The 27,487-nt window shown below is 36.8% G+C and overlaps 16 protein-coding genes across 16 annotated transcripts; 8 read left to right on the top strand and 8 right to left on the bottom strand.

Moving 5' to 3' along the window:
• Window position 1: 1 nt before the first annotated feature.
• C9374_008606 (uncharacterized protein) lies at window positions 2-1,441 on the bottom strand (the record flags this gene model as incomplete). The annotated part of the gene is made up of 5 exons (XM_044698701.1): window positions 2-228; window positions 275-618; window positions 681-918; window positions 975-1,358; window positions 1,411-1,441. The coding sequence occupies 5 exons, from the start codon at window positions 1,439-1,441 to the stop codon at window positions 2-4; spliced, it is 1,224 nt and encodes a 407-aa protein (XP_044545246.1).
• Window positions 1,442-1,654: 213 nt separating this feature from the next.
• On the bottom strand, window positions 1,655-2,666 carry C9374_008605 (uncharacterized protein; the record flags this gene model as incomplete). The annotated part of the gene is made up of 2 exons (XM_044698700.1): window positions 1,655-2,596; window positions 2,643-2,666. The coding sequence occupies 2 exons, from the start codon at window positions 2,664-2,666 to the stop codon at window positions 1,655-1,657; spliced, it is 966 nt and encodes a 321-aa protein (XP_044545245.1).
• Window positions 2,667-2,920: 254 nt separating this feature from the next.
• Window positions 2,921-3,988, top strand: C9374_008604 (uncharacterized protein; the record flags this gene model as incomplete). Its single annotated transcript, XM_044698699.1, has 3 exons — window positions 2,921-3,084; window positions 3,216-3,452; window positions 3,535-3,988. 3 exons carry the CDS (start codon window positions 2,921-2,923, stop codon window positions 3,986-3,988), a joined length of 855 nt encoding a protein of 284 aa, XP_044545244.1.
• A 462-nt stretch (window positions 3,989-4,450) lies between these two features.
• C9374_008603 (uncharacterized protein) lies at window positions 4,451-5,936 on the top strand (the record flags this gene model as incomplete). The annotated part of the gene is made up of 4 exons (XM_044698698.1): window positions 4,451-5,000; window positions 5,047-5,179; window positions 5,227-5,291; window positions 5,356-5,936. The coding sequence occupies 4 exons, from the start codon at window positions 4,451-4,453 to the stop codon at window positions 5,934-5,936; spliced, it is 1,329 nt and encodes a 442-aa protein (XP_044545243.1).
• Window positions 5,937-6,027: 91 nt separating this feature from the next.
• Window positions 6,028-7,182, bottom strand: C9374_008602 (uncharacterized protein; the record flags this gene model as incomplete). Its single annotated transcript, XM_044698697.1, has 1 exon — window positions 6,028-7,182. One exon carries the CDS (start codon window positions 7,180-7,182, stop codon window positions 6,028-6,030), a length of 1,155 nt encoding a protein of 384 aa, XP_044545242.1.
• A 357-nt stretch (window positions 7,183-7,539) lies between these two features.
• On the top strand, window positions 7,540-9,479 carry C9374_008601 (uncharacterized protein; the record flags this gene model as incomplete). The annotated part of the gene is made up of 2 exons (XM_044698696.1): window positions 7,540-7,789; window positions 7,837-9,479. The coding sequence occupies 2 exons, from the start codon at window positions 7,540-7,542 to the stop codon at window positions 9,477-9,479; spliced, it is 1,893 nt and encodes a 630-aa protein (XP_044545241.1).
• Window positions 9,480-9,486: 7 nt separating this feature from the next.
• On the bottom strand, window positions 9,487-10,391 carry C9374_008600 (uncharacterized protein; the record flags this gene model as incomplete). Its single annotated transcript, XM_044698695.1, has 7 exons — window positions 9,487-9,892; window positions 9,946-9,971; window positions 10,025-10,030; window positions 10,081-10,157; window positions 10,220-10,258; window positions 10,298-10,334; window positions 10,374-10,391. The coding sequence occupies 7 exons, from the start codon at window positions 10,389-10,391 to the stop codon at window positions 9,487-9,489; spliced, it is 609 nt and encodes a 202-aa protein (XP_044545240.1).
• Window positions 10,392-11,174: 783 nt separating this feature from the next.
• On the top strand, window positions 11,175-12,263 carry C9374_008599 (uncharacterized protein; the record flags this gene model as incomplete). The annotated part of the gene is made up of 1 exon (XM_044698692.1): window positions 11,175-12,263. The coding sequence occupies one exon, from the start codon at window positions 11,175-11,177 to the stop codon at window positions 12,261-12,263; it is 1,089 nt and encodes a 362-aa protein (XP_044545239.1).
• A 2-nt stretch (window positions 12,264-12,265) lies between these two features.
• On the bottom strand, window positions 12,266-14,818 carry C9374_008598 (uncharacterized protein; the record flags this gene model as incomplete). The annotated part of the gene is made up of 1 exon (XM_044698691.1): window positions 12,266-14,818. The coding sequence occupies one exon, from the start codon at window positions 14,816-14,818 to the stop codon at window positions 12,266-12,268; it is 2,553 nt and encodes an 850-aa protein (XP_044545238.1).
• A 77-nt stretch (window positions 14,819-14,895) lies between these two features.
• On the bottom strand, window positions 14,896-16,503 carry C9374_008597 (uncharacterized protein; the record flags this gene model as incomplete). Its single annotated transcript, XM_044698690.1, has 1 exon — window positions 14,896-16,503. The coding sequence occupies one exon, from the start codon at window positions 16,501-16,503 to the stop codon at window positions 14,896-14,898; it is 1,608 nt and encodes a 535-aa protein (XP_044545237.1).
• Window positions 16,504-16,757: 254 nt separating this feature from the next.
• On the top strand, window positions 16,758-19,697 carry C9374_008596 (uncharacterized protein; the record flags this gene model as incomplete). The annotated part of the gene is made up of 1 exon (XM_044698689.1): window positions 16,758-19,697. The coding sequence occupies one exon, from the start codon at window positions 16,758-16,760 to the stop codon at window positions 19,695-19,697; it is 2,940 nt and encodes a 979-aa protein (XP_044545236.1).
• Window positions 19,698-19,727: 30 nt separating this feature from the next.
• Window positions 19,728-21,212, bottom strand: C9374_008595 (uncharacterized protein; the record flags this gene model as incomplete). The annotated part of the gene is made up of 1 exon (XM_044698688.1): window positions 19,728-21,212. The coding sequence occupies one exon, from the start codon at window positions 21,210-21,212 to the stop codon at window positions 19,728-19,730; it is 1,485 nt and encodes a 494-aa protein (XP_044545235.1).
• Window positions 21,213-21,330: 118 nt separating this feature from the next.
• C9374_008594 (uncharacterized protein) lies at window positions 21,331-22,308 on the top strand (the record flags this gene model as incomplete). The annotated part of the gene is made up of 1 exon (XM_044698687.1): window positions 21,331-22,308. The coding sequence occupies one exon, from the start codon at window positions 21,331-21,333 to the stop codon at window positions 22,306-22,308; it is 978 nt and encodes a 325-aa protein (XP_044545234.1).
• A 107-nt stretch (window positions 22,309-22,415) lies between these two features.
• C9374_008593 (uncharacterized protein) lies at window positions 22,416-24,857 on the bottom strand (the record flags this gene model as incomplete). The annotated part of the gene is made up of 2 exons (XM_044698686.1): window positions 22,416-24,156; window positions 24,214-24,857. 2 exons carry the CDS (start codon window positions 24,855-24,857, stop codon window positions 22,416-22,418), a joined length of 2,385 nt encoding a protein of 794 aa, XP_044545233.1.
• Window positions 24,858-25,176: 319 nt separating this feature from the next.
• C9374_008592 (uncharacterized protein) lies at window positions 25,177-25,571 on the top strand (the record flags this gene model as incomplete). The annotated part of the gene is made up of 2 exons (XM_044698685.1): window positions 25,177-25,264; window positions 25,360-25,571. The coding sequence occupies 2 exons, from the start codon at window positions 25,177-25,179 to the stop codon at window positions 25,569-25,571; spliced, it is 300 nt and encodes a 99-aa protein (XP_044545232.1).
• Window positions 25,572-25,947: 376 nt separating this feature from the next.
• Window positions 25,948-27,447, top strand: C9374_008591 (uncharacterized protein; the record flags this gene model as incomplete). The annotated part of the gene is made up of 1 exon (XM_044698684.1): window positions 25,948-27,447. The coding sequence occupies one exon, from the start codon at window positions 25,948-25,950 to the stop codon at window positions 27,445-27,447; it is 1,500 nt and encodes a 499-aa protein (XP_044545231.1).
• Window positions 27,448-27,487: the final 40 nt, after the last annotated feature.

The following is a 27,487-nucleotide window of genomic DNA, read 5'->3' as shown; positions in this document are numbered from 1 at the left end:
ATTATTTCTTGATGTACAAAAGTCCCACGATGCAAAACGAAACGGTAACAATTGAGCCAAAAAGCAAGCTCATGCGAATTTTTCTGACTGTTTGATGGTTTGGAATTGCATTTGTTTGTATGTGTTCCTTAATGCTTTTAATGAAAGCTTCTTCGCATGTCAAAGGATTGTATCTCAGTTTTGAAATAGCTTTCTGAGAAGAATAAGCATTATTTTGTTCCATACAATCTTGGACACTAGAGGTGAATAAATTAAAGTTAAACAAACAACATACCAATGGTGTCAGATGCAAACATGAAAGAGGCTCTTTGTATTCCAAAAAACATCCATCTCACCCAGTTAATAAGTGGACTCATCAGCCCAACCATAAACCGAAATACAGGAAGAGGGATTGAAAATAATGGGGTTGGCCAACCGGTATTCATACAACAAACATCTAAAATATGTTTAACAGTTGAGGATTCTCGAGGTCCAATAATAAAAATCTCTGAAAATGTGTCCTGATAATTTCTTTCACTGTATTCGAAACATAGTTGTATGGCTTTACAAACATCATCAATGTGTACAAACGAAATTAATCCCTTGTCACAATTGCCTGGATAAGCAAGAGAATTGATTCTTTTGGAAAAGAAGTGCATGAAAATTAATTTGATATGATATGTCAAACTATTAACACTCACCCAAAAGAAGAAGCTTGTATCATTTCAAAGGCCGCATATCTATCTCCACTTCCTGTTACTCCTGTGAATCTTAAAATATACAAATGCTTGACCCCGTGTATTGGATTTTTCTGATATTCTCGTAACATATCCTGAAGCGCCTTCTCGGCCTCCAGCTTTGATTTTCCATATTCAAACACTGGATGACACGGAGAGTCTTCATCCATTGGAGTACTTCCTTCAGAGGGTCCCATAGCAGCTTCATTTTGATACATTCAATGAGTGAGTAGATAGTCCTACTAACAACATACATACCTTGCGATGATGCATAAATAAACACTTTCTTTTCTGGGCTCTCTAGAAACTCCTTAAACAGTTGTTTGCTTCCCTCAATGTTCACATATCTCATTCTGTCCATGATTTTCTTTCCATTTTTCAAAGAATAACTGTTGAGAGGATGAAAATCCATGATGGCAGCTAAATGAACAATGGCTTGACTGTCGTGCCTATGAGTCTCAAATAAATCATGGAGAGTTTCAGGTTGATCCATCTTGCAGCCAAAATGATGGACAAGTTTCTGATTTTCCTCCGATCGGTCCAACAGTATGGAAGGTTGGTTGTTTCTGTTCGTAGCAATGACTACATAATTCTTTTCTAACAAGAAATGAATTAGATGCTTTCCAATAAAACCCGTGCTTCCTTTGAAGAAAATAAGTTTGATCAAAATTAAAAGTGTTGTCGATCAACCCACCTGTTACAATAACACCAGAAATGGCCGTCATTTTTTTCTTCAGCGGTTCCAAGTTCTGCCGCAGGATGTGTCTGTCAGATCAACAGAACATGACCTCTCTCTTCGACCACAATTCCTTCGTCCTGAATCCACTTTTTCAATTTGCATTTTATTCGCAGCATGATCCACTGGAGGAAATGAAACACCACTGTCTCTGAAATTATGTAATGTTGTTAACCTAGTGTTTCATGATTGCAGATTCTTTCTATTTGTGTTGTTGTTTAGCCATCCGTAAGCCAGACAACACCCCTAATCTAAAGCCATGCAGAATGAATATAAAATGATCGTCTGATTTTGCTAAATGTTTCGCCTCAAGAAATAATTGGCGCACTTCTTCATCTGTTCGACACATATCAAACAGCAACGACGAATATTGCTCCAAAAAAGAAGTAGCCTGTGGTGTGGCTGTTTGGTCTGCCTGAACAGCTTCACCGTTATTCTGATTTGTCTGCTGTGGCAATGTATGCTGACCTACTTGTCTGTATTGATTTTTCTCGGACTCTTTGGCTGAAGACGTCACAAATTCTTTATCGTTTTGAATGTTGAACCCAAGAGAATGTCCAGATATATTCAGATTATCCTTGGCGTTAGATTCAGCAAAAACTGACAAATGATTACTTGTTATTTCCTCTGATGCTAAATTTGAGAGTGAAGGAATTAAAAAACTAGATTGGCTGTTTGTGTTGTCAAACAGAAACGACTCAGCGCTGTGAGTAAAAACTTTTTTAAGGAAGGAAAAATTGCTGTTACTAGCCTCGTTGTGATGTTGCTCGTTGTCTCTTTCTGAAACGTGTTGTTCCACCCCCATTGTAAAAGGTGTCGTAGTTGTTGATGAGCTAGATCCGCTGTTTGATGATTGCATCCAATTGTTAAATCCAATAGAATTGTTGCTACTTTGTCCTGTACTAGATGCTGAGCAAGATGCAATATTCTGGGCTGGTTCGATCGATTCTGTACATTTTTTTTCCTCAACAGTTATTAGTTGCTTTGTGTTGTCCTTTTCCGATTTTGTTTGATTCTTTCGCTTCTTTTTCTTCTTCTCTGCCTCCTGTTCATTGCTGATCATAGCTGGAGAAGATGAGATGATGTCGTCAGATTTCTTCATTTGCATCCGATATTTCTGCAAGTGACTTTTGATGTGATCGGTCTTCATCAAAACTCATGAGCTACCGAGTACAACTGGATGTACCTACCGTTACGTATGAAACGCCCATCATATTCTTAATTGCTTTCGGAGCTGCATTCTCCAAGCCCAGAGTTTGAACAGCTTCTACGAATAAATTATGTAATTCGTTGGTCCATGAAAGTCTATGTTTTTTTCCTCCTTTAGTGTTATCTTCGTTTGATGATTTTTCTGATGTTGAATCATCATTACGTTTCCTTTTTTCTTTATCGTTGATAGTTTTCTCCCGTTCCTCACATTTCCGCAGTGTATTTGCTTCGGTGTGGTTTGGCATTTTTAAAGGTAAAAATGGGCGGTCTCATATCCCGTTTGCTTTTTCAACCACCAGAGCCAGCCAGCTACACCAAGTCAGACAAGTACATCTTTCTGGAATGCGAAGACAAGAAAGTTGTTGATGAAAGAGGACAAAAAGTGAACGTTAAAATACCGCTCGTGTTTTTGGAATGTAAAGGGTACGTTGATCATCATCGGTTTGAAAATATTTTGTTTTTGAAAAATCTGTTGTGATCATGATGATAATGTGATTTTAAACGGCTGGTTTAATCATTTTTGTATTTAATTATTTTCTCTTGTTTTTCAATAGATCCGATCTTTGTCTACTGTACAGCCATGGTAATGCCACTGACTTAGGTCAAACAATGCCATACCTGGAGCTTCTTCGCAGTTCTTTAAAGATCAATGTTTGTGGGTATGAATATCAAGGATATGGAATATCTGAGCCAAAAGTAAGCTGCTCAGAACCTAGAGTGTATGCCAGCATTGAAGCGGCCGTCAAATATTTAAAGACGGAAAGAGGTTTCTCAGAAGATAGAATAATAGTGTACGTATCAGTGATAATCACAAGAGATTTAAATCAATTATTTTCATCGATCTATGTGATAACACAATCTCATGAAATGCAGATTTGGTACCTCCCTTGGTACTGGACCAAGCACCTATATTGCTTCCAAAGAAAATTCAAACTTTAGAGGAGTTATTCTTCAAAGTCCATTTACGACAGTTGTTCGTATTAAAGTCAATACCAACAAGAAGATTTTCTTTGATATGTTTAGGAACATTGATCGGATAGACAAAGTGAAATGTCCAGTATTTATTATTCATGGAAAAGTTGACGAGGTGGTTCCTTTTGAACACGGAGAGATTCTTCAACAAAAGGTGAAATACAAATACACACCTCTGTTTATAGACTATGCAGGTCACAACAATATTCTGGAAATTATGTCAGTGGAACGCTATTTAAAGCAAATATTTAAGTTCATTGTTTATTTGAATGAATTCAGAAATGGAAATCGACATCTAGAAGATGCCAATGGTGGTAAACAGAATAATGGAGCCAATTCATCAAACACTCAATAATTAACTTCCTTGTACCAATAACACTCAGCATAGTTTGTTCAAAATATTCAAAATCATACTCGAGGATCAGTGATGACGTTTGCATCAATCACTTTAACTTCTGTTGACACGCATGAATATTGTTATTTCATCATTTGCAAGAGTCGATGTCTCATGCAGTTTTCCAATAAATTATCCTTATACTCTGACAAGATTGTGGAATTTGTTTATTTGTTTAAAAACTGTAGCACAGGCCACTTTTTGAGAACGCAATGAATTGATCTGGTGCTGTGTAATTTGAAACAAACAATCAACAAACATCACCAAACAGTCAGGAACGATGTAACGGTCATTCATCGGAACATGTAAAATCAAATTTACAAACATTTAATTAAAATTTGTGCACAATTCGTCATTTTTACGCTCGTTGTGCAAGTGTAATTTCTAGAGGACATAACAGAAATTGATGGCCTTCAACAAAAAATGAGACAAAAGCAAACAGGCAAGGGCGTCAAAAAGCCTCCGACAAAGAAAACTGATGTTCCATCATCGCAAAAGAAAAGAGGAGTGGATATGATGTCTATTTCCGATTTTGAGGATACCAAAGTTCATGAAGGAAACAACTATCAAGAACAAATCCATACCTCCAAAAAGAAAAAGAAAGCCAATAGAATAACTCAAAAGAAAAAACGAGCCAATATTATTGCATCGGACAAGCCTCTTGTTCAGATACGTCAAAAAACAAGTCATGAGAGAGCTTTATATTATTTAGAACAGCTCATATTGAAACACCAAATCACAAAAAGATTCCCACATTTAGCCTTTGAAAAAGTGGCTCATGGGTTTGACATTTACTACCGTCCAAATGTACATGTAGACGACGAGATAAATCAAAACGCTAATGCCACACAAGACACTGAAAGCACAAATATTATCAAATTTATTACACTACTGAGCAATCTGCTACCCATTAGAGATTTACAAAACAAATCCGTTATGACAGGAGCCTTTCAGAAAGGAAGACTAGGAGGAGGTACAGTATTATAGTTTTAATAATTATCTTCTTATTACTCTATTAGGAGTTCAAGGAACATCTTTAAGCATGGAATCCAACAACGATTCAGATAAATATTATATAGAAATTGCGCCTATTTATACAGGTGATCTTGTGTGCCTTCCTCAAAGATTATACAATAGTAGCGGACAGATAGGGTATGTAAGTGAGCAATTGAACTATATATGAATTTATGTTTGTGAAGTCCTCTAGTTATTTGTTACAAAGTCACCAATTCTCTATATTTTATCGATCCTTACACTTTAAAAAGTAAGTATGAACGTCTAACTTGGAATTCGATGAGCAAAATTCAACATTGTTTATGTGAGTTCAGCCCTTGAGGTGAGCGCCCAAACTTATTTTCAAGCGCCATTTAGACCGCTTTTGACATCAACTCAGTTGTTAGAATACACTATAAACGATGTTGAGATGAAGAGAAATCATAAAGGTAGAGTTGTTAGCGCACAATCAGGAAGATTTCAGTTGGGTGAAGTGACTGCAGTTAAAACCTCTGAGCTCGGTATTTCACATGACATCCAAACCTTTTGTCATCTATCTCATTTACTTGAGGCTGGAGATATTGTTTACGGATATGATTTGAAGAATTCTAACCTTAACAATGAAGATTTATTGAGCTATAAGAAGCTTGTATTACCGGATGTGATTATTGTAAGAAAAAAGTATGATTGGGATACACAACGAATTTGGACCTTAAAGCATTTTTGTATGGAGCCAGAAGGGAAAGATTACGAAACATTTTTGAATGAATTGGAAGAGGATCAGGACTTGAGATCTAAAGTTCTTCTTTTCAAGCATGAAAATTCTGACTCTTTGGCAAGCAAGATCAAGTTTGATGGAGAGGGCAAAAATCCCCGAGTAAAGTTGGAAGAGCTCTTGGAAGCTTGGACCATTTAATGAGTGAGATTGCAGGTTGTACAATTGTTTCCAAAATACAGAGACTACTTGGAATAGAAACAAAAGGTTTTTTATTATTCGGATAAATCAATTAGAGCTTCAATGGTCTTGGAACTTCCCATGGGAATTCAGATCTTCCAAAGTGGCCGTATGCAGCAGTTGGGGAGTAGATTGGCTTCAGCAAATCCAAATCCTTGATAATGTGGTATGGTCTCAAATCAAAATTCTTCTTGACAATTTCCAAGATATCCGAGTCAGTTCTGCCACCTTGAGCAGTTCCGTAGGTGTCAATGTGAACGGACAATGGGTGAGCAATACCAATGGCATATGCAACTTGAACCAAACATCTCTTGGCCAATCCAGCAGCTACTACGGATTTAGCAACCCAACGAGCAGCATATGAAGCAGATCTGTCGACCTTGGTTGGATCCTTTCCAGAGAAAGCACCACCACCATGAGCGCCCCAACCACCATAAGTGTCAACAATAATCTTTCTACCAGTCAAACCAGCATCACCTTGTGGACCTCCGATAACAAAACGACCAGAAGGATTAATGTGATAAATGGTTTGTTCATCCAACAAATGAGCAGGAATCACTGGAATGATGACGTGTTCTTTCAATTGCTTTTGAATTTCTTCGTTGCTGACGTTTTCGTCGTGTTGAGTAGAAATCAATAAAGTAGACACTCTCTTTGGTGTAAGATTTCCACCATCCTTCTCGTATTCAACGGTAACTTGTGTCTTACCGTCAGGTCTTAACCATGGCAAAGTACCATTCTTTCTGACTTCAGTCAATCTCTTTGCCAAGTTAGAGGCCAACAAATGAGACAATGGCATCAACTCTTTGGTTTCATCAGTGGCATATCCAAACATCAATCCTTGATCACCAGCTCCCAATTCTTCTTCCTTACGACCAACGTGAACTCCTCCAGCAATATCAGGAGATTGTTGCTCAATAGCTACCAAAACATTACAAGTCTTGTAATCAAATCCCTTGCTAGAGTCATCAAAACCAATCTTTTTTACAGCCTCTCTGACAATCTTTTGGAAGTCAAGAACAGCTTGGGTGGTAATTTCACCAAAGACTAAAATCATACCAGTCTTGCAACAAGTTTCACAAGCGACCTTTGAATATGGATCAATGTTCAAACAAGCGTCGAGAACAGCGTCAGAAATTTGGTCGCAAATCTTGTCTGGATGGCCTTCAGTTACGGACTCTGAGGAGAAGTGGAATGTTTCAACCATGGTGATGATGAGTAGGAGAGATGAAGAATTTTTTTCAACAACAATTTTCAAAAATCTTTCACAATTTTGTTGAGGAGAACGTTGCCGACGCACTGTTGTAATGGAAACGCAGTTTTGATTGGACGGTTTGAACTTCCAACCACGGAAATTCAGAGTCAAGCTTCTTTGTTCTTTGGGGATCAATGAATTCAACGAAAATGAGAGTAGAGAGCAAGCGCTCAATGTGTGCCACTTTTATGCTACAGGATTGTTTGCTAATTGCCTGAGGACATGCTGTGGAAGAGGTGGTGAAGCTCATCACTTTTCCACCATCAAAAAAATATTTCCACAACAATCCTCTCATTATTGATCAACAAAATGGATATTGAGTATATTTTTCTAGCAGAGTTCGACATTGATAAAGGATCAATATTAAAAGTACAATATCCAACAGCATATCCTTATGACTCGGAATATTCAATTGCTAATTTAATGCTTCCTGATGGATCTCACAACTGTGTTGAGGATACAACAGTATTTTTTCTTAGAGGTAAACAAAACACACAGTCCGATGGCAATGAAATATTCTATCATGTACTAAATGTCCAAAAACAAAAGAAGTATGAAGGTTTGTACTATAATGAACAAATTTATTGGTTTAATTTTATGGAACAGGAGTAAGAAGAGGTGCAAGAGTGAAAAGCTTGGCAATTGCTTCAAAAAAACCCTATTGCTTTTCTCTCAGAGATTTATTGAGCAAAGCTTTAGATCAAATTTTTGAAGCGTATGATCATACTATGTACAGTAAGGAAAGAAGAAAATTAGATGATATTTCAGAGCTGGATGATCCAAATGACTCCAAACTGATGGATGATCTTGTTCAGACACTTGTTGAGCATATATTCGAGACTTGTAACGGGATCAAAATTTCAAACACCTCTATTTATTCCGAACAAGAGCGCATTTTCTGGAGATATGTCGTGGCCAAGACAAAATTTACCAATTACAACCATACAGCTTCATTTCAGTACGGCAATCGAGTAGACAACATTACTCTTTCAATCCCTCTCTGTCTATCAGAAAACGAGATTCAATACCGGATCAACGGAATAACGCAAATTAGTCTTTGCAGACTAGTTAGTACCTTCAAAGAGGATACCATGTTAATCTATAATGCAATTTTGTATCAGAAACGGGTTGTATTTTTCAGCTCCCAACAATTAGCAGGTCAAGTTGTAAATGCTGTTCTCTCTGCCATTGCCATGTTTCCTGAAATGCATAATTTATTAAGAACTCGAACGTTTCCTTATGCCAGCTTTTCTAATTTAGAATTTTTAAATGTGGAAGGATATATTGTAGGAGTTTGTAATCCAATGTTTGCCTGTAGGGAAGAATATTATGACCTATTGGTGGACATTGACAAAGCTGAGGTTAAAGTGAATCAATCCTTCACAGAAGTTCATAAGGAGCTCAAAAAAATTGAAAAAAAAGAAAAGAAAGATAAGAAAAAACGGAGAGGATCAAAGCCAAATGTTTTGGACGCAAAATATTCAACAACACCAGTTTCTCAAGAAAAAACTCTTTTTGATTCGGTGTTAACAGATACTCTCGACATCATTGATACAATTGGAAATACAGTAGGCGTCATTAAATCCAAAGCATTCGATGACATTTGCTATTTGACACAAGACGACTTACGGTTTATTAAGGATTTAATAGTGTTAATTCAATTCAAAACACCAAAGACAAACGGATTTGAAATGCTGGAGGATTTAATTCGATCAAAATTTTATTCTTACTCAAAATCAATTGTCGATCTGGCATTTGATCAAGAAAAACAAATTCTTTATCAACAGCAAGTCTATCATGGAACATCACTGACACAAGATCCAATTACAGATAACATCAAAAAAGCGTTGTCTTGGAGAGCTACACTATCATTTAAGCACAACAAGAAGACTTATATATCAGGAAAAAGGCAAGCTTACATTTCACCAGATATCATTGACATGAAAAGCTGTGTTCAAAGGTTGAGATCAACTGTGTTGAATGAAGAAGAGCTTATTACCATGTTTCAATTGTTCATCAAACACGTCAACACTAGAGAGGAAATATTAGAATTTTTGACGTTTTTTCCTGAAAATGAAGGGGGTATTTATCCAATTGCATTATGTACCTTACATTCATCAGAGTTGATGAGGTTGTTAAGCGTTTCGTTTCTAAGAAGAATTGAATCAATTGATGAAGGAAAGCTTTTGGTTCAAAACATGAATATGTTTTTGTTGCTTGGATATGACAGAGGTGCAAAATTATATTAAAGCCAATTTATTGGACCAAACAACACTTTTTCACGTTTTTCTTTGATTGCACGTCCTTGTGTGATATTTGTTGAGGATTTAATACAGCTGCAACTGTACTCATAAACACTTCTTCCAAACCATCTCTCGTTTTGGCACTGCATTCACAATACGTCACACAATCCAGAGCCTCTGCCACGTCTTTTCCCTCCTTTTCAGATACAATTGTATCCCCTGCTTCTAAAACCTCCCTTGTGGTTTTAGGATCTAATCTTAGATCTTTCTTTAACCCCACAAGCAGAATAGGAGTCTTTTTTTGCATGTGCTGCTTAATTTCAGGTAACCATTTTTGCTTAACATTATTTAGGCTAGTTTTTGATACGACGGAGAAGCATGCAAGAAATACATCAGTTTCAGCATAACTTAACGGACGCCTGTTTTACAGTTGGAACGATGTCAGTACATTGACTCTGTAATCGTTACTTACAAGGAATCATAATCCTCTTGACCAGCCTTTTGAAAAAAGGAATCAACGTTTCAGGTTGTGACGGAAATAACAAACATACCGTGTCCTTCCGAATTTTGCAATTCGTTCGATTTCAGATCAAATTCAATAACATACCCACAACCCAAGGCTCACTGATTGATTTCCAAATAACATATTTGCATTGTAATTATCAAAGACTGTCGGAACATAATCTACATGATTGCACATCGTCCAACACTAAACTCAAAAAGCTGAAAATATAATATGTTCGTACCTTCCGGAAATTGATTGTTTGCATAACAATACAGCATGCCTATCGATGTGAGAATATAAGATATGATCAATTACTTACATGTTTTTCCTACTGCTCCATCTCCAACAACAACCACCTAGGGAGTATGTATGCAAAATTGACCTCAAAAACCTACCTTAACGGACGTGTCCATTTTTTCCTGACTAAAAGACCGCCTTTAGAAAAACGAAAAAAATTGTACTCTCGACACAACGCCATGTTTTATTTAAAAATTTTGTTTTTTAAATTTTGGAGAAGAATTGATTTGTTAAACGTTGCAAAGAATCAATTACATTCTTTAATTCATTTAACTTCTAATTGTAATATCAACGGGAGAAAGATTATTTTTCTAACGAAGCTGTTGCATAGGAATGGTATTTTAAACTTCAAAATTTTATCTAGTTCTTCATCATTTAATATTTATATTTTCATCTATTATTTAAAGCATATTTCTTCAAACAACATTTTCGTTATCAATGATCACTTATATTTAAATTATAAATATTATTATTCCAATTACAAATATTGTTATAATTTACAAAACATAAATAATAACGTGAAAATATATTTTAAAAAAGAAATTTGTGTTCCTTTATTTCATTTAAACGACATTGTTTGGTATTTGAAACGGTTGTATTATTTGATTGAGGTAAAAAATAATGAAACATATTCATTGTTGCAATTACTTCACAAGTTGTTGAATTGTCATTTGTCCGAATAAATAGAAATAGTAAATTGAAGAGAATCACACTGCCAACAAATAACAGTAGTCCACCGAAATTTGTTATAACATACCGTGTTATGCAAAGCCATCGTTTTTAAAGACGGAATCTGTTGGATTTATGACAGTTAATAACAGCAAACCCAGATGTCAAGCTTCCAATGAACATTCCCCGCTTTAATTTACAGTACAGTAATCGTTGTGAATTGTTAAAAAATGGCCTCAAAACTTTCATTAACAACATTTGGGGAGAATGTATTTGGAGAATTTGTGACTAATACACAAAGTATTAACAAATATCTTGCCTCATCGTCGGTGGGGGAAGTGGCAGTTTCGTCTGGTGATCATCATTCTGTTATCCGATGCAGGGACCTAATTTTTGCTGTCGGAAGCAATTTCTTTGGACAGCTTGCGCTTGGTAAATCAGTAAAACAAGCAGATCTCAATGTGATTGAATATTTCAACCAACATCAGATTAAGGTTAAAAATATCATATGTAAATACAACCAAACATTTTTTTTAACTGACGTTGGGGAGGTGTTTGTTGTTGGATTTAATGAAGAATGTAATTTAGGGTTCAAATCCAAGGAAAGCAATATCTATGACCCAACCAAAGTTTGCGGGTGCTTAGAGGGAAAAGTGATAACGAAAATTGCAGTTGGAAGATACCATTGTCTAATGCTGGATGCTAATCACAGGGTCTTTGTTTCAGGACAACAGGATAAAGGGCAGCTATTTTTGACTACCTCTCATAGAAGGACGAGCAACATCATTGAAAACGATGTAATGACAAAACATGCAATTGACGATATAGAGTGTGGCCAATTCTTTTCTGTAGCTTTTTCTGCATCGCAGCTAAAATTATTTGTTGGGGGAGTGGTTGCTGGTTCAAAAAAGCCATTGTTTGAGGAGTATGATTTGAACGAATTGATAGGATTCAATGATAACTTTCCTTTCCCTTATATTTCTGTTTCGATTTCCTGTTGCAACAATTGCTTTATAATACGAGCCTTCTGTGAACACAAACTATTTATGGAAGAGGATGTCTTCTTGAAGTGGGATGGTACTGGGATGTATGAACTGTCAGACGTTGTTGCCAAAACAATAAGAGAGCAGATATTAAGAATAACAACGGGACCAAAAGCAATCGCATTTGTTACCAATTCTGGAAGAATTTATTTGCAAGAAGGAGAGTTTCCAGAAAATAAGATTAATCCAACTCTAGTGTTTATAACTGTCTCCCATAGCTCTGTCTTAGAGGCTTTGACAGAAAAAGGAGTGATAATGATAACGAAAACAAGCTAGAATTAACGTAACCCCTGGTTGGAGAAAGACGATGTTTCTGCGTTGTACTGCTGTTTAATAAACCTTCTAATTCTGAGCATCTCTTTGAAGGTTTCAACGTTGCCAAATTGCCTCTCAAACTTTGCCCATCTCTCCCAAAGTTTTGAAAAGTGCTCTTGAATTTCTGGATTACAGAAGGAGGCAGCAAAGGCAAATAAACTTCTACATCGGTCTACTTCTCCCAGTTTAAGTTCAATGGAGATATATCTCAATGTTAAATCTCGAATGAAGGAATTAGATTGATGTGATGCATCGTTGTTTTCCACTGCTTGATTAAGGGCCATATCCATAACCTCTCTGGTTTTAGCAGCTCCGAATAACTCACTAACACGTGTGATAAATAATTGATATAGTTGAAACTGCTCTTGGGAATTAGGAGAAACAGATTTAACAGCCCTATCGAAAATCCGTACTGATTTAGAGCTCATACCAAACATTTCCTCAAATTTAACATAAAGTAAAAAGAAATCTCTGGCATGGGAGTTTTTTACAACGTAGGCTTTTCCCGATTGTTGGCTAGCTCTTTCTTTTGAATAGAAGGGCATTTGAGATAGTGCTTGCTCAAATAAATCTCTTGTTCTTTCTAATTTGGTATGTTGATATCTTGAAATAAATTGGAGCAAATAGTGAGACCAAATAGGAAACACTTGTGGATAGTTGAATAATGATGTAGCCCTCTCAAAAACGGAAAAGGCCTCTTCAAAATATCTGTTTTCAATTAGAAATTGTGTGAAATTGATGACTGTAGCTGGAGTGACAATTTTCAATTCTGTCATTTCGTTGTAGGCTCTTTTCATTCGCTTGATATTGTTGTTGAAGCTCTCTTCAAGATCTAAGAACAGATTCCATACCGCCAACGATTTTCTGCAAGATGACTTTAGAACATCTTCACCAGACTGTGTAGTAGTTGATAATATAGATAGTGCTTCATGGTTGTTGCGATTTCTGATTTCCATTTCAACATAATCACACACAACTTTTTCTATATCAATTGTGGTGGCGGAATAACCATGAAAATTAATGTTATTCAAAAATTTCTTGTAAATGCTTCTTGCCTTTTCGATATCATGCAACTCTACCTCGAAAAACCTTGCATAGCTGTTCCATATAGAATAAATTTTTCCATGGCTTGCATTTTCAGGATTGATATTGGAAATGGCTTCTTCATAGCAACCAATGATGCCATCTATTTTTTGGTTTGGATTCTTGTAGTTGAATTGTTCTCTATTTTTTGTCAACTTCAATCGATTGTGCCATTCATGAATGTTGTTTGGATTTTGCTTTAACTTGACAGAGTTTAGAAGAAATGATCTTCGATCCATTAAATTTTCGTACTTGGAAATTAAAACTTCCAGACCAAGTTCTTGTCGATTTTGTTCGTCAACACCTTGTTCCAGCAGTTGCATATGAAACTTAATAAGTTCATCGAACATCTTGGCATACGTGTCAAATATTAAATTAAAATCCTTAACAGTCGAAACGCTGGACATCCCACTTTCGTATGCACTAATGGCAGCATCAAACTTTCCATGCTGAATATAATACTGTGCTAAAGTTGTCCATAACTTTCCAATTTCACTGGGATAGCGTTTTGTTCCAGTAACAAGAATAGATTCAATCACAGAGTGTGAAATATTGATTTGTTGTGCATGATCAGCAACAACAGTACAAAGTTGGTCCCAAACGTGTAACGACGAGTGTTCTTTCAAATAGTAAGCGGCTGCTTTTTCTATGGCAATATCAACATGAATGGGGCCAAAGTTGATCCCATCCGAAGAGGCATAGCCAAGAATTCCCATCAGTAATTCACATATCTCAGAATAGCAACCAACTTTTGATAAATACTCCAAGTATTGGCCGATAAATGATGGCTCTAATTTTAAAAATCTTTTAAGCAATCTACATCCTGTTTCTTTCGGAACTTTTGAACGTTCATTTAATACCCATTCCCAAACTATAAACCTCCAAACAATGTCGTGTTGAGAGACAGGAAGAGCCTGAAGAGCTCTATTCATTATCATCCGAACCAAAGTGATTGTTGGCTGTGTTCTCACAACAAATTTTAAATACTTCAGCCAAACTGTGGGCATTTTGTGCATGGTGATCAAGCAATTTTCAAAAACCTGATTGACACTCTCGATGATTCTCAGCTCTAACCCTTTCTCGACATCATTGCTCGGAATGCCCGATCTTGTGTAATTGCCATTTAAATCTCCATCAAATGATGAAAATGAATACTTGATAGTATCCAATCTGGTTATTGGATGTAAGTGTTCGCATTGGGTCATTCGGACATCGAGATACATGTTCCATAACTTATAGCTTCCCGGTAAGCATGAAAGTGCACGTTCAAATAACGCGTTAATAATGTTGTTGTAGTTGGGATGATTATTTTGTTGTATTTGTTTGTATTGTATGTATGCCAACCAAGTCTTCAAGAAGAAAGGATTGGCTGCTATCTTTTCTTCAAATTCGAAGTCTTCCGCAGAAAACACAAAGTACAGGGAGTCGAGCATTTTTTTGGAGAAACGAAATTTCGAAGTTGAGAATGAACGTGATTAGCTTTAATCATGGAAGGTGCCAAAGCCAGAAATCATCTAATGCTTCGCATGTTTCTGGGTGCTGTTGCTAAAACAGATTGATGCTCAGATGGAGTCAATTTATCAGCATGTATGATAGGACTGAAAACTTTCCAAAATCTCAATGTTTCATCTCCTGCAGCGCTAACAATTGTTGTTCCATCAGGACTTTGAGCCATATGAAGAACTCTGCTCTTGTGTCCAGTTAATTCAGCTACTTTTACCAGCGATGGATACTTCCAAACACAGAGCTGGTTTTGAGAAAATCCGTGTGAAGAAATAATCTCACGATCACTTTTGGACCAAATCAAGGAACAAACTTGAGAATTAGTATCTATCGTGTTAAGTAAGGTACCTGTTTGGGTGTTCCAAAACATCATCTTTCTATCGCTTGTGCCTCCTCCAGAAGCTAAAAGATTGGCTTGCCAAGGACACCAAGCCAAAGCTTTAACAGCAGCAACATGTTCTCTAAGCGAGAATTTAGGCATTATTTCACTTTGTGTCAACAAGAGAGACTTGTCCCAAATATTGAGAATATTGTCATTGGCGCCAGAAGCAAGTTGATTACCATCATGCGACCATTTCAATCCACAAACTTCAAAATCTTGATGAATACTCTGAGTGGTAATTAAATGTTTTGCTTGCCTTACATCGTGATTAAGTATTTTGCCATCCTTTCCTCCACTTGACAAGATGAATGTGTTCCAAGACAATGAGCATACTCTCTGGGTATGACCTTTCATAGTTCTTATTTGTTTGCTTCTTGTGACATCCCATATTTGTACATCATTGTAGTTGGTACCTATTGCTAAATACGTTCCATCTTCTACCCATGAAACACTAGTGACATAGTTGTCTTGCTGAGAACAAGACATCAATTTGTTAATTTCTCCAGTTTCACCATTCCATAAATACACACTTTCACAAAGAGATACGGCTAGTACATTATTTGCATTCCAGTCCAATAAATTTAAATAATAATCGTCAATCATTTGCGGAGCGTCAAGTACTTTCTCTGGAGTTTGAGGAATATGTCTTGACGTCACTTGCTTTCTCGAATTATTGTTTTGAGAGACACCATTGCCAGGAAATATTTTGTTTTGAGAATAAAGAACACGTAAATTATTGTGCCAGTCTGAGGGTGCTTTTGGTGCCTTCTCGGTCAAGGCTAAAATCTTGGCGTCTTTCACCTTTTTACCATCAAATAGACGCTGCTCTAGAATTTTGTTGTGCATATTTTCCTTGTCGGAAGAGGAGGATGCTGATTCTAAGGAGCTAACACTGCCACTGCTACCAATAATATTACTACTATCATCATCCTCCATATAATTATTCATTAAATTAAATTTACAAATATCCATATCTTGAGAGGTCCTTCTGGATGGTATAAATCTTTGATCCAGAGAATTATTGGGTCCCGAAGAAGATGAGCAACTGCTGATCATGCTATTACAGGTTGCTGTCGAAGAGCCCATGACATCAGCCATTACTTGGTCTATGGTAGCGGATTGAGGACGTTGTTTCTGTTTTCGTTTCCATCTAGGTTCATAAACAGACGATAAATCTGTGTTCAAATCTTCAGTGTTGATGTCTGTATGATCTTCAAAATTAAAGCCAGACATGTTGGACTATTTTTTAATTTCAATTCAAGGCGGGAAAAAAAGTTAACGGTTTTTTTGAGTTCATCAGAGGTGAATTGAATTTTGAATAGAGATAATATTAATTGGGCTCACGAGAAGTAAATTTGGACGAAAAATACTTTAACCAGTTGAGGAAAGAAGGTGCTGATATAATTTAACTGAAATTCTGCTGCTTTCAACGCTTGAGATCACCAAAAAGCAAAAAAATTCTCAAAGCTGTTGTTATCATGCCTTCGATGTTTGCTGATGATGGTGTTGTGCTATCACCCAAGCAAGGAAGTAAGGAACGAACCGCTTCCAAAAGCTCTCCTCATTCTGAAGAAAAGGGACATCAGATTCAATATGAAGTACCTTTCCAAGCACCCTCCGTTGAAGAGGAAATGGAGTGCTTGGCAAATATTTGTGAATGCCTTGGGTCTTGCCTTAGTAATATAAAAAGATATTTAAACCAGCTAGATGATGACTTGAATATGGATTTCGTTGATCAAGCCCTTGAGTGCTTCCAACTGGCTTTAACTTTGCTGTCTTCAGACCCTGAGCCGAACAGACTCAAGCATCTTGTATTCGGATCAAGCCAAAACGAGGACTTTTCAGAACAGTCCATCATTTCGTTGCTTCTCGATTATATTGCTCTCCCTTCCTATTTTAGACCATCTGCCCTTAACGAATTCTCAATGGATCAAAGTGCACAAACTGAAATTGCTAATGAAATTGATCAGTTGCTGAATCATCTTAAGGTATATGCTTTGAAATGTTTAAGCAAGTTGATCAGTATTTGCTCCTTCGAATCAAGAAATTTGTACATGGAAACATTAGGTGAGTCGGTGATAAAATCTCTGTCCAAGTTGTGTGCTGAGAGCATTGTTCAAGATCATGGAGTCGAAATCATGCTTGATTATTTGAGTTCTAGCGACCAAATACGTGAACCAAGTGATCCTTCGCTTGTTGGAAATGCGATCGAAAATGAAGAATTGAGACTAGCTGTGGCAGAATGCTTGTTTTTCTTTGTTGTAAGAAATGAGGTTGGAAGGTTAGCTGTTCTCATTCAGAGAGGAATTCCAAGGTTCCTGAAATGCTTGGAGCAGGAGCCCAACCAATTAATTAGATGTTATTGTTGTGCCATTTTACGAGAATTCAGCTCTTCCTTCCCTGAAGAAATGTTGAAGGACAACGCGATTCAAGTTTGTGTCAAGGTGCTTAATGCAGACCCAAGTCTTGAAGTTAGAGCCCTTTGTGCAGAGTTGTTAGAGGTTTTATTTAAAACCGAACCAAAAGCATTTCAATTTGTTTCCGTCCCAACGCTGTGCAAAGTACTAAACGACAGGTTACAGAAAGAAACTTCCAGAGATGTGCTTGAAGCCACTTGTAAACTATTAGAAACGTTGTTTACCTCAAATCTAGCTGGATCCAACGACCCTGTCCTTCTCGTTCATGAAGAATTCATTCAAAAAGGTTATTGGAAGTCATTCATTAGAGTGCTGAAACAGTGCTCACCAAGACCTGCCTCCCTTGCAACGCGTGCATTCAGGTATCTCTTGCAGTTTGCTCCTTCTGATCAACGATTGGCAAGAGAAGTAGTTTCCCATTTCCAGTCTTTATCTATATTGTTGAAAGCTTGTCTTGAATCAACGAAAACAAACGAGCAAAAGCAGCTTAGTTCAACCAACGTTGCGAACAAGCTTCTAAAGGTTGAATTGTCCATTATTATGGCGTTGTTATTTGTGCAGAGTCCTTTTTCAAGAAACCAGATTCATAACGAGCTAAAAGCATTTCCATTGTGGATGTCAACTTTAAGGGGAGCTTTGTTGAAGCACTTAGGTTTTGCAGAAATGGATTACTTCTCAGATTTGAAGATAATTGATGAAAACGGTAGAAATGTTATTGCAGCCTTTGCAGCAAAGAGTAGCTTGCAACTAAACAGTGACATCCTAAAGGAGATTTTTGAAGCTCAAGAATCAGAAAACATTTATTTTGACGACACCAATTCAACTGGGATAGCAAACGAGCATGATGGAAAGATTAATCACTTCATTCTTAGTTTTGCTCTTCACACAACATTGACTGTGAAAGAGCCACATGTAACTTCCAACATTTCTTCTCCAAGCAGAATCACCAAAACACCTTCTAAAACACCTTCCAAGACCTCATCAAGAATTCTTGAAACGGAACCATCTTATATGTCGTCGGACACATCTTTTACACCAAGACAAAAGACCACTAACGAAAGCTCATTCAACACTTCCATGAATTCAGACGATTCTTTTATTCAACAATTTGGAAAAGTTTTGACAAAGCATGAGGTGATAGAAATTGAAGAACACTCTGCTTCTGATTCATCATCTTTCAGCAAGAAGGAGCTGAGTAACAGCCCAAAAACCTCACTCCCAAGCCCATCATCGGCGAGACGATCAAGTCAACAAGCACTGGCTTTTACTTCCAACTCCTCCTTTGAAAACACTGTATTCCCTGAATCGTTAATCAATGCAAGAAGTATAGTTTCGAGGGCAAGTGTGAACAAGGCTCTCCAAAAAAAGGAATTTGACAATTCTGTTTTTCTTTGCAAGGTGTTTGGCGTTTGGTATGAGAGTCATGAGATGAAGATTGAAAGACAAAAAGCACAGGACAGTTTTGTAAAGGCGCATAGGATGGCTGCGAACACAACAGGTTTAAAAATCATACCGACTGGATTCGTAAATACTCCAGACGGTCTTGTTTTAAGATATCAGCCCAATGAATCTCCACAAAAACTGACAAAGCATTGGACTGACGAAGATGTTAAACTGTCAGATGTCTTCACATTTGAAGTTCCGTTCGACGATTTCACGGTTGAAAGAGTGGAAAGAGTTCACCAAGCTCTTGCACGCCACTGTAAGCTAGTTAAGAAGTTACTTGTTTGCTGTCCCAAATCACCTAAGAATCGAAGAACTTTCTTGATGGACATGAACCTGAATATCATGCCAAAATCTAATCAGATCATTGAGGAATTGTTATTATTAATGAAAGAATATGGTGTAGAAAATATCAAGATGCCAATTTATTTGTGGAAAGGAAAGGAAAGGAAGGACACTTCTTTGACACAATATAATATTTTGGAAATACTTGAATTTGTTAAGATTCATATCGCAAATCATTGCCAGCTTCCAATTGACAACCCTAATGTCGAAACTAAGGTTTAAATTAAACGAGGCAATTACCAGCAAATATTGTTATTGGTCGAAATTATTTTCTACAATCAGCCACTTGCTCTCAACAGACGATCGATTGGGTTGTTCTTGTTGAGGTTGTGAGGATCCTTCTAGAGGATAATTTCTTTTGAAGTCTTCTTTCAGCTGTTCCAGTAAATTTGAATAAGTGGTTTTAAAAGTTTCAATTTCCCTTGGTAAGGTGTCAAAAAAGTTGCATACTGTTCTTCTCTTTGTGGAAACAATTCCTTCAAGCTTGCTTATAAATTGTTTTATCTGAGATAATGCCTTCCTGTGCTTGTTTTCGAATTCTTGTATGATCACAGTTTGTTGTTGTGTGACAGCAGTAAGCTCTTTTCTTTTGATGTTTTCAAGCTCTCGTCTACCAGACATTATTCTTTGATGTAGAACATCCATTTCCATTTTATGTCTTGACTCAACATAAGAGAGTTTCTTCTTCAGTTTTTCTTCTTGGTGTCTTTCGAATTTTTCAATCTCTTTGAGCTCGAGAGGAATTAATTGATTTTTAAGCGTTTCTGCTTGCTTGTAATTCTTAGTTCTTACAAGGGTTAATACTCTTGCACGTTGTTCCAAGACTGTTTTTGAAAACTTTGGTTTGTGAATATGCATTTGCTGTCTCATCACTTGCTCAGTCTGTTTTAGCTCTGCATTCTGCCTTTGAGCTGTATTTCCAAGCAAATCTTTAGCTTGGGCTTCGAACTGAGATGTTTTTTGTTTCCAAACTTGCTCAAATGCATCCATCTCCTTAGACATTATTGATACAAGTTCTAGTTTAAGGGCGTTTACAACATTGACGAAGGACATCTCAATTTTTGAGGCCTCTTTCTTGTATATTTCCTTAATCTTTTCGTGTACTTGCTCAGCTTGGGTGAAGTAACCCTCTTCTTCCAGTACCAGTCGTTGCTCTTCTAATTCTTCCACCGCCAGTGAAAGCTGATTTTTGGTGAACAGATAATATTGATAAGATTTATCAACCTCTGAGGATTGAGAGCCCTTCTTTTGAGGACTAAGAGATGAATCTTTTACAAATGGAGAGTCTGCAAGATCATCCACGGTAAGGGTTGATGAGGAAGTGTCCAAGCTGTTTTTGAACAGTCGGGGTGATGATACAGACCCACTTGTTGTTAATGAGGCGATTATTAACCCATCAGATGTGTTGAATGCCTTGTTATTTCCATAAGGCACTGAACCGGGACTTTGGGAAATCGCTTTTGCCTTTAATTCTTGATCTCTAATGCTCCCGCTCAATAACGCGATTTCTTTCTTCAACTTTTCAATTCTCTCTTCCTCAGACATTTCCAAATCGTTCATAGAAACTTTATTGCTGATGATATCAGCAATCTCTTGATGATCATTCCAAAGTGAGGGATCATTTTCAATATTGGCCATCCATCCTTGCATATTGCTTCTTTCTGGATCTTCCTTCATAACACTTTCTTGAGCATAAGATGATCCGTTACTGGTACAGGACAACAAGGGTTGTTGCATACTGCTCGGCACCAAAATCCCTTTCAGCAGGTAAGGTAATTTTTTTGGTTGTATTTGTGCGCCTTTAAATTTTTGATGAAATTCTCATCACCAACAAAAAATACGTTTTTTCCTGGCGATGATCTCTGGTTCCGATCCTCCAACAAGTTCGACACAAGATGATCATCCAACAACAAAAAAACATCTTACTCCATCATCATCTTCGGAATTTGAGGAGCATAAAAAGAGGAAAATACAAGATTCATCATCTAGCCAACAACAACAAGTTCAAAACAAGGCAGAATATTTGAGAGGATTTTTACAACGTTTACGAACGTGGGGTTTAGGTGCAACTCCAACCTCGGTCCAAGCCTTGGTGTCTTTTCTCACCAATCACAGTGAAGAATTTTTTGATGACTTTCAACTTTTTGTTGAGAACGCACAGAAAATAAAAGAGAGGTTTGCAAAAGTGGATGTCAACGAACGATCTACATCAACACAATTGCGTGAGGAATTTGTGAAGAATTCGTTGAATTCTTATGGCTCCGATTCTTTTGTTTTTGGAAGAAATTCATCTACCATCATGGATAGTATTGACAGTGGCGAAGTTGTTGTTTTAGTCAGCGATGAGGACGAAGATTCGTCGCTCGAGCAACACATGATGGAAGATCAGTCCATGGGAGTTACGAGTAGTTCAACAACTTATCAAGATGATGATAGCATAGAAGATGTCACCATTACCTCATCAGTGGCAAGTAGCTCCGCCAATGAGCAGGTCACCTTAGCGCCTAATTCGAAATCAAATGGCAGAAATTGGAGTCGTGAGAAATGGTTAACTTCTCTCACTGAACAATTGACTAATTTCAATGTGGATCGATTAACTGAGCAGCAGAAAAAGGCTTACAAAACAAATAGTCATTATTTATTAGAATCGACGGCTAAAAAGGACTCCAATAAGCGGAGGTATAGAAATTTATTCAGAGAATTTCCTGCATTGTTTTATATTTATTCATATACAAACTTTATTGGACGAATAACCATGGTGAAATCAATATTTGAAGATCATCCAGACTTGAAACCCTTAACCGAACTTCCTAAAGACAAAATTATTTGGTAACAAAATCCATTGAATCATGCAAAAGTGTTTATTAAGACAAACTCCACATGTATGAGCCAATTACATTTATTCACTAATCAATTATTCGTATCGAGAGGCAATTTCATTTATGACATCCGTAACAAGCGTTTGGCATAATTTGTGACAATTTCAGGAGAGTCTATTGGAATGTCGTATGACGTTTCGATGATGTACCATTCAGCCTTGTATAGTTGCGCCAAATCTTCATGCAATTTGAGAAGTGCTTGTTGCCTTCCCTCTCTCCACTTGTGAAAATGTACACACATTAGGCTGTCTTCTTGGTAGTGATTGGAGACACAATCCCCATAGAGAAGATTTCCTGCGGTGAGAATCACAACAGGAATGGTGGTTGTTCCATTACTGGGCCTCATATTTCTCACAACATCTGCAGAGTCTGTCAGAAAATGGTTCAGTTCACTCCAAACACATCCAGCGTACTTGTTTTGGAAAATAATTCTTCGATTGATTGAATTCTGCTCTGTAATGTTCAGTAAGGAAAAGAAATAATTTTTCCACCCGTTCATATAATACAGCTCGTAAGGGTCCTCGTATTCTAGTAAAAACTCGACATGAAAATATTTGAAAAGTCTTGGTAGAGCAATTGGTGTTAAATATCGAATGGTGTCATCAATGTAATCTCTGTCTCTCTTTCTTTTTAAAATTTCAGCATCAGTTAAATTCTTGACTTGTCTCAACATGACCTTCTCCAAATCTTCATGTGCTGGATGAAGTAATAGCATTCCGGATAAAAGTTCGGGATGCTCTGCTGCTAATTTTCGAGCAGTAAACGAAGCTGCAGAGTGAGCAATATAAAGAAAAGGAACTCGCATTCTTGATTCATACACTGCATTCACCACTTCAATGACAGTATTGTTGATATCTCGAGGTAAAGGTCCAGTGTCTGAAAATCCATAACCAGCTCTTTCAATGACGCAAGCTCGCAATCCGCTCAAAGCAAGTGTTGACACTAATTTTTTCATATATTCGTATGGAGAAGCAATGCCAATGTCAGCATCAATCAATACCACGTTAGATGTTTTTTCATTGCCCTCACAATACATATGGACTTTGTAAGTATGATGATTTAAGGTAATGGCCCATTTCTTTCCTGGTTCTGGCATCATGTCATCAATGAGAGCAATAGATTGAATGGTAAACAGGATCATAATAGTTCCTATTGAAACAAAACTAATGAAAGCAATAAATTTTAAAATAAATCCAGAAAGGCAACACAACACATTTCTGCCTGTGAATAAGTGCTCCTCGTGATGCTCAAAATCAACAATGTCACTCCTCAAAGTGGAGTACTGCTTATAAGAAATAATTAAAAATCCAAACAAGGGAATCATAAGGTACAGAGAAACCCAGCCTGCTAAGTGATCCCTATTTTCAAAAAATAATGAATAACATATCCAATTGATAGAACATAGTGAGAAGAAGAGCAAAAAAACTGCACATCTATACACTAAAGTTGCAAAATAGGAATCATAATGAAAAATATCAGAGGGTTTCCGTAGTTTTAAACAGTTTCTAAATACATTCACCATGGCAACATTTGCAACTAGCTCAAAAATCATGCAAAGTGTCAGTAGCATGGCAAGTCCCGATATCCATAGCAACGTTGTGGGACTTCCATTTGTGTAATATCCATCATCGTCCGCAGAATTAACAGCTGAAACAGTAAAAAATACAAAAATTGATAACAGAAAGAAAGAAATGAGTAAAATGGAGGATCTGTACATGCAAACAAAAATTTTCTTCTTGAGTTTCTTTTTGTCTTTTTCATCGGATTTTTTTGGTTTTTCCAAATCAAAAAACACACTTCCGCTATTTGCGTGAAATAATTCCGATATTAATCATTGTGTGTTCATTTCGTTAACTCACCTGTTTTCAAGATCGTTTTCCTCACTGCGACCTAAAGTAATGGAAGGAAAAAGTCTAAAACTTTGTTTTTTCTTAATAGTGTATCCAGTAGGAAGAATGCCAGCTAGTGAGGTTATCGACGAAGACTGGCTAATATTATTTACAGAATTAGATTTCGTAAGCTGATTCGAAGATAATGATTTGTGGTTTTCTTGCTTGAACGAGGATTGGCCCGCGCTTTTCATATTATATGCAGAATGTACTTGACGAGAAGACGAAATAGATGTATGCAAAAACGACTCTTTTGTAATAAATCCACGTCCCAAATCATTGGGTGATTCAACAATGAGTGTTGAAGCATCGTCTATCATGCGAGCTCCTTCAATATCCATTTCCGCATTTCGGGATGCATACATTCGTATACCTAGTCCATCTACTGCTGGACTGTATTGTGTTTCCAAAGCTCGATGATTGTTCGTATTTACAGGGCGAGTACTACTCGATACGAGCTCTTCTTCATCGGAAACATGGTGTATTTCATCATTTTCTTTCAAATCTTCTTCATTTAACTGATTCCTAGAATTGAACGGAGATTCAGAGCCCACCCTGCCATAGTGTTTTTTCTTTTGAATGGCCTCAGAAAACTTCTTGGAAAATGAAGGCATATTTTTTTAATTGTTTTAATTTTCTATTTTTGTGTGGTTGGAATTGGATTACAAGTAACAAAAAAAGTTGCTATTCGCTCGACAACAAGTGTTGACGTTCTCAACGAGTGGCAAGAACGTAAATTCCTTCTCCGTTTTGCGTGTTGAGGAGAAATATGGACAGCAATTATCGGCTTTTTGCCAATTAATACGTCCTCCTCGTCCTTTGTCTCGTGGGACTTGAGCATTTATTAAAACCTTTGTGTTGTTGTCACCTATACAGTACAGCACCAACTCTTTAAAAAATAGCTCGAATATCAAATCATACACAGTCCTCATCATGTCCATCAAAACAGCAATTCACAATTTGGTTTCACAAAACAAGGTCGTTATTTTCTCGAAAACTTACTGCCCCTATTGTAGCAATGGTAAGATTTGTGTGCAAGAGTCTCGGAGAGATTTACACTTTCTTGTTATTAATAATAATTTAATATTGACATTTTAATTTCAATATCATCGATAGCAAAGAGACTCTTTTCGGAATTAGGAGTTGAATACAAAGTTTTGGAATTGGATACAATGAAGGATGGCTCGGAATATCAAAACACATTGAAAGAAATGACCAATATGGGCACAGTTCCATCAATTTGGGTGAACAATGAATTCATTGGAGGCTTTTCTGACACTCAATCATTACATAAGCAAGGAAAATTACTTCCCAAACTCAATAAATAATTAATTGTAAAGGAGATCTATTATTAATAATTGTGATTAACTCAACCTTCACTTTCAATTGTCAGACCCGGACACGACCTTCCATTTTCAATCAAATTAATAGACAAAAAAATATTTAAAAAACTCACTGTTCCCGTTGCTGTCTGTGAGTGCCATACTTTCATCATCATTAACTGGCCTCGATCATTCGCAGTGTACGACAAGGATTGATTGAACAAGTGAATATCATAGATATAACAATAATATATTCTCAGAGAAAACATCAATTGACTCATCATCTCCGTTATCCGTTCGAGTGAGATTGATCATCAACGGCCATTTGTTCTAGTATATGTGTTGCTTTGGGTGCATTCAAACAAATTTCTTTAGAGAAATAATGGGTTTAAGAGAGATTATAGTTCGGCTTTGCAAGAGCGAGGATCGGTCCCGTACTTACAAGCCTCTCATTGATATTCTTCCGTGGTGGGCAGTTTTGATTCTTTTCATAGTTGCCACCGTACTTTTCATTATTGCTATTTTGGTAGGAGTATTTGCAGGACCAAAAGTTTTACATTTCACGACAATAGAAGTTGATACCAACAACAATACTGCATCAACACCATTTTGGGGTTTAGTTTCAGATATCAAAGACATGCGTTCAGTGTTCTATGGACAAGAACCAATTTATATTGAAACGCTAGAAAACTATACTGCCTTGAATCAGGAAATTACTTTTAACTGTTATTTGAAATCTAACGTTTCGATACAAAATGCTAAATCACCACAAGATAGTTTTGGTTTCCAGAAATTAGATCTTACCTTCTACTTACAATTGTTTGGAAGAAATTCTTACTCGGAGGAATGGACTCGAATTGTGAATGGTACCTACACGAGATCTTTGATATGTACGGAAGTTTCAGAGAAATGTGTAGCCATTGCTCTATTCTATGAATCACACATTAGATACACCAATTATCGAGTAGGATTATCTTTCCTCAACGCTAAAGAATTATACGATAATGGACTTATTAATTCTGGATATATCGGTTTTGAAACGGAGAGTTACAATTATGCATATGCAAACTGGGAATTGGGCTGGAGATACTCTATGATTTGCATAACAGCTCCACTAACAGTTGCATTTATTGTAGCAAATATTGTAAGAAGCTACTTTGTGAACTGGACTACTGAACAGAAATGGATTGGTTTGCTACTTTGTTTCCTCACTCTTTACAATAACCCTATTTTTGCTTTGATTTTCACTGGAGGCAACTGGGCATTTTCCTTTATTAACATTATTTTCATTGTGAGCTTTTTATGCGTTCTCATGTTTACGGTTTTAGTTTTTACACACTCCCTAGTAGTAGCGCAAAAGGATCGATCCTTCCTGTGGTTCTACCTTCCCAAGATTGTACTTGTTTCTATTTTGTTTGTGTTTGTCATTACAACCTTCACCTATGTGAGATTGCAAGAGCAAGAGGATCCTGGATACAGTTTAAATATTGTTCAAGGTTTGACATCCTATCAAACATTGGGAATTATTGTTGTCCTTCTCATGATCCTTTATATTTTCGTTTTGGTTTATTACCTCATGAGAGTAATTGAAAAGCATCGAATGAATTTATTACCAAAACGTAATGCTTGGCGTGGCAAGGTCATTTGGTTCCTCACCACAATCATGGTCATTGGTACCATTGTAGAAATCTTTTTATATGTATTCAGTAAGGATTGGAACAGCGCTGCACAGTTCTTGTCATACTTTATGTTCTACAGCTTGTACGTTTGGCTCTTTACAATTTTATATTGGCCAAGTTGGGTTGCCCTCCAAGAATCTGAAATTATTGAAGAAACGACAACTTACGAGAAAGAGGATGACTACTTTGATGACATGGAATAACTTTGGCTTCTTGAAAGTTGCTTATCTTTTTTTCTTTTGA

This window comes from Naegleria lovaniensis (assembly GCF_003324165.1).
Source record: "Naegleria lovaniensis strain ATCC 30569 chromosome Unknown tig034, whole genome shotgun sequence".
In the NCBI taxonomy this organism is placed as follows: domain Eukaryota; phylum Heterolobosea; class Eutetramitea; order Acrasida; family Naegleriidae; genus Naegleria; species Naegleria lovaniensis.
Note: the sequence above shows the minus strand (reverse complement) of the source record. Positions and strands in the feature narration are given on the sequence as shown.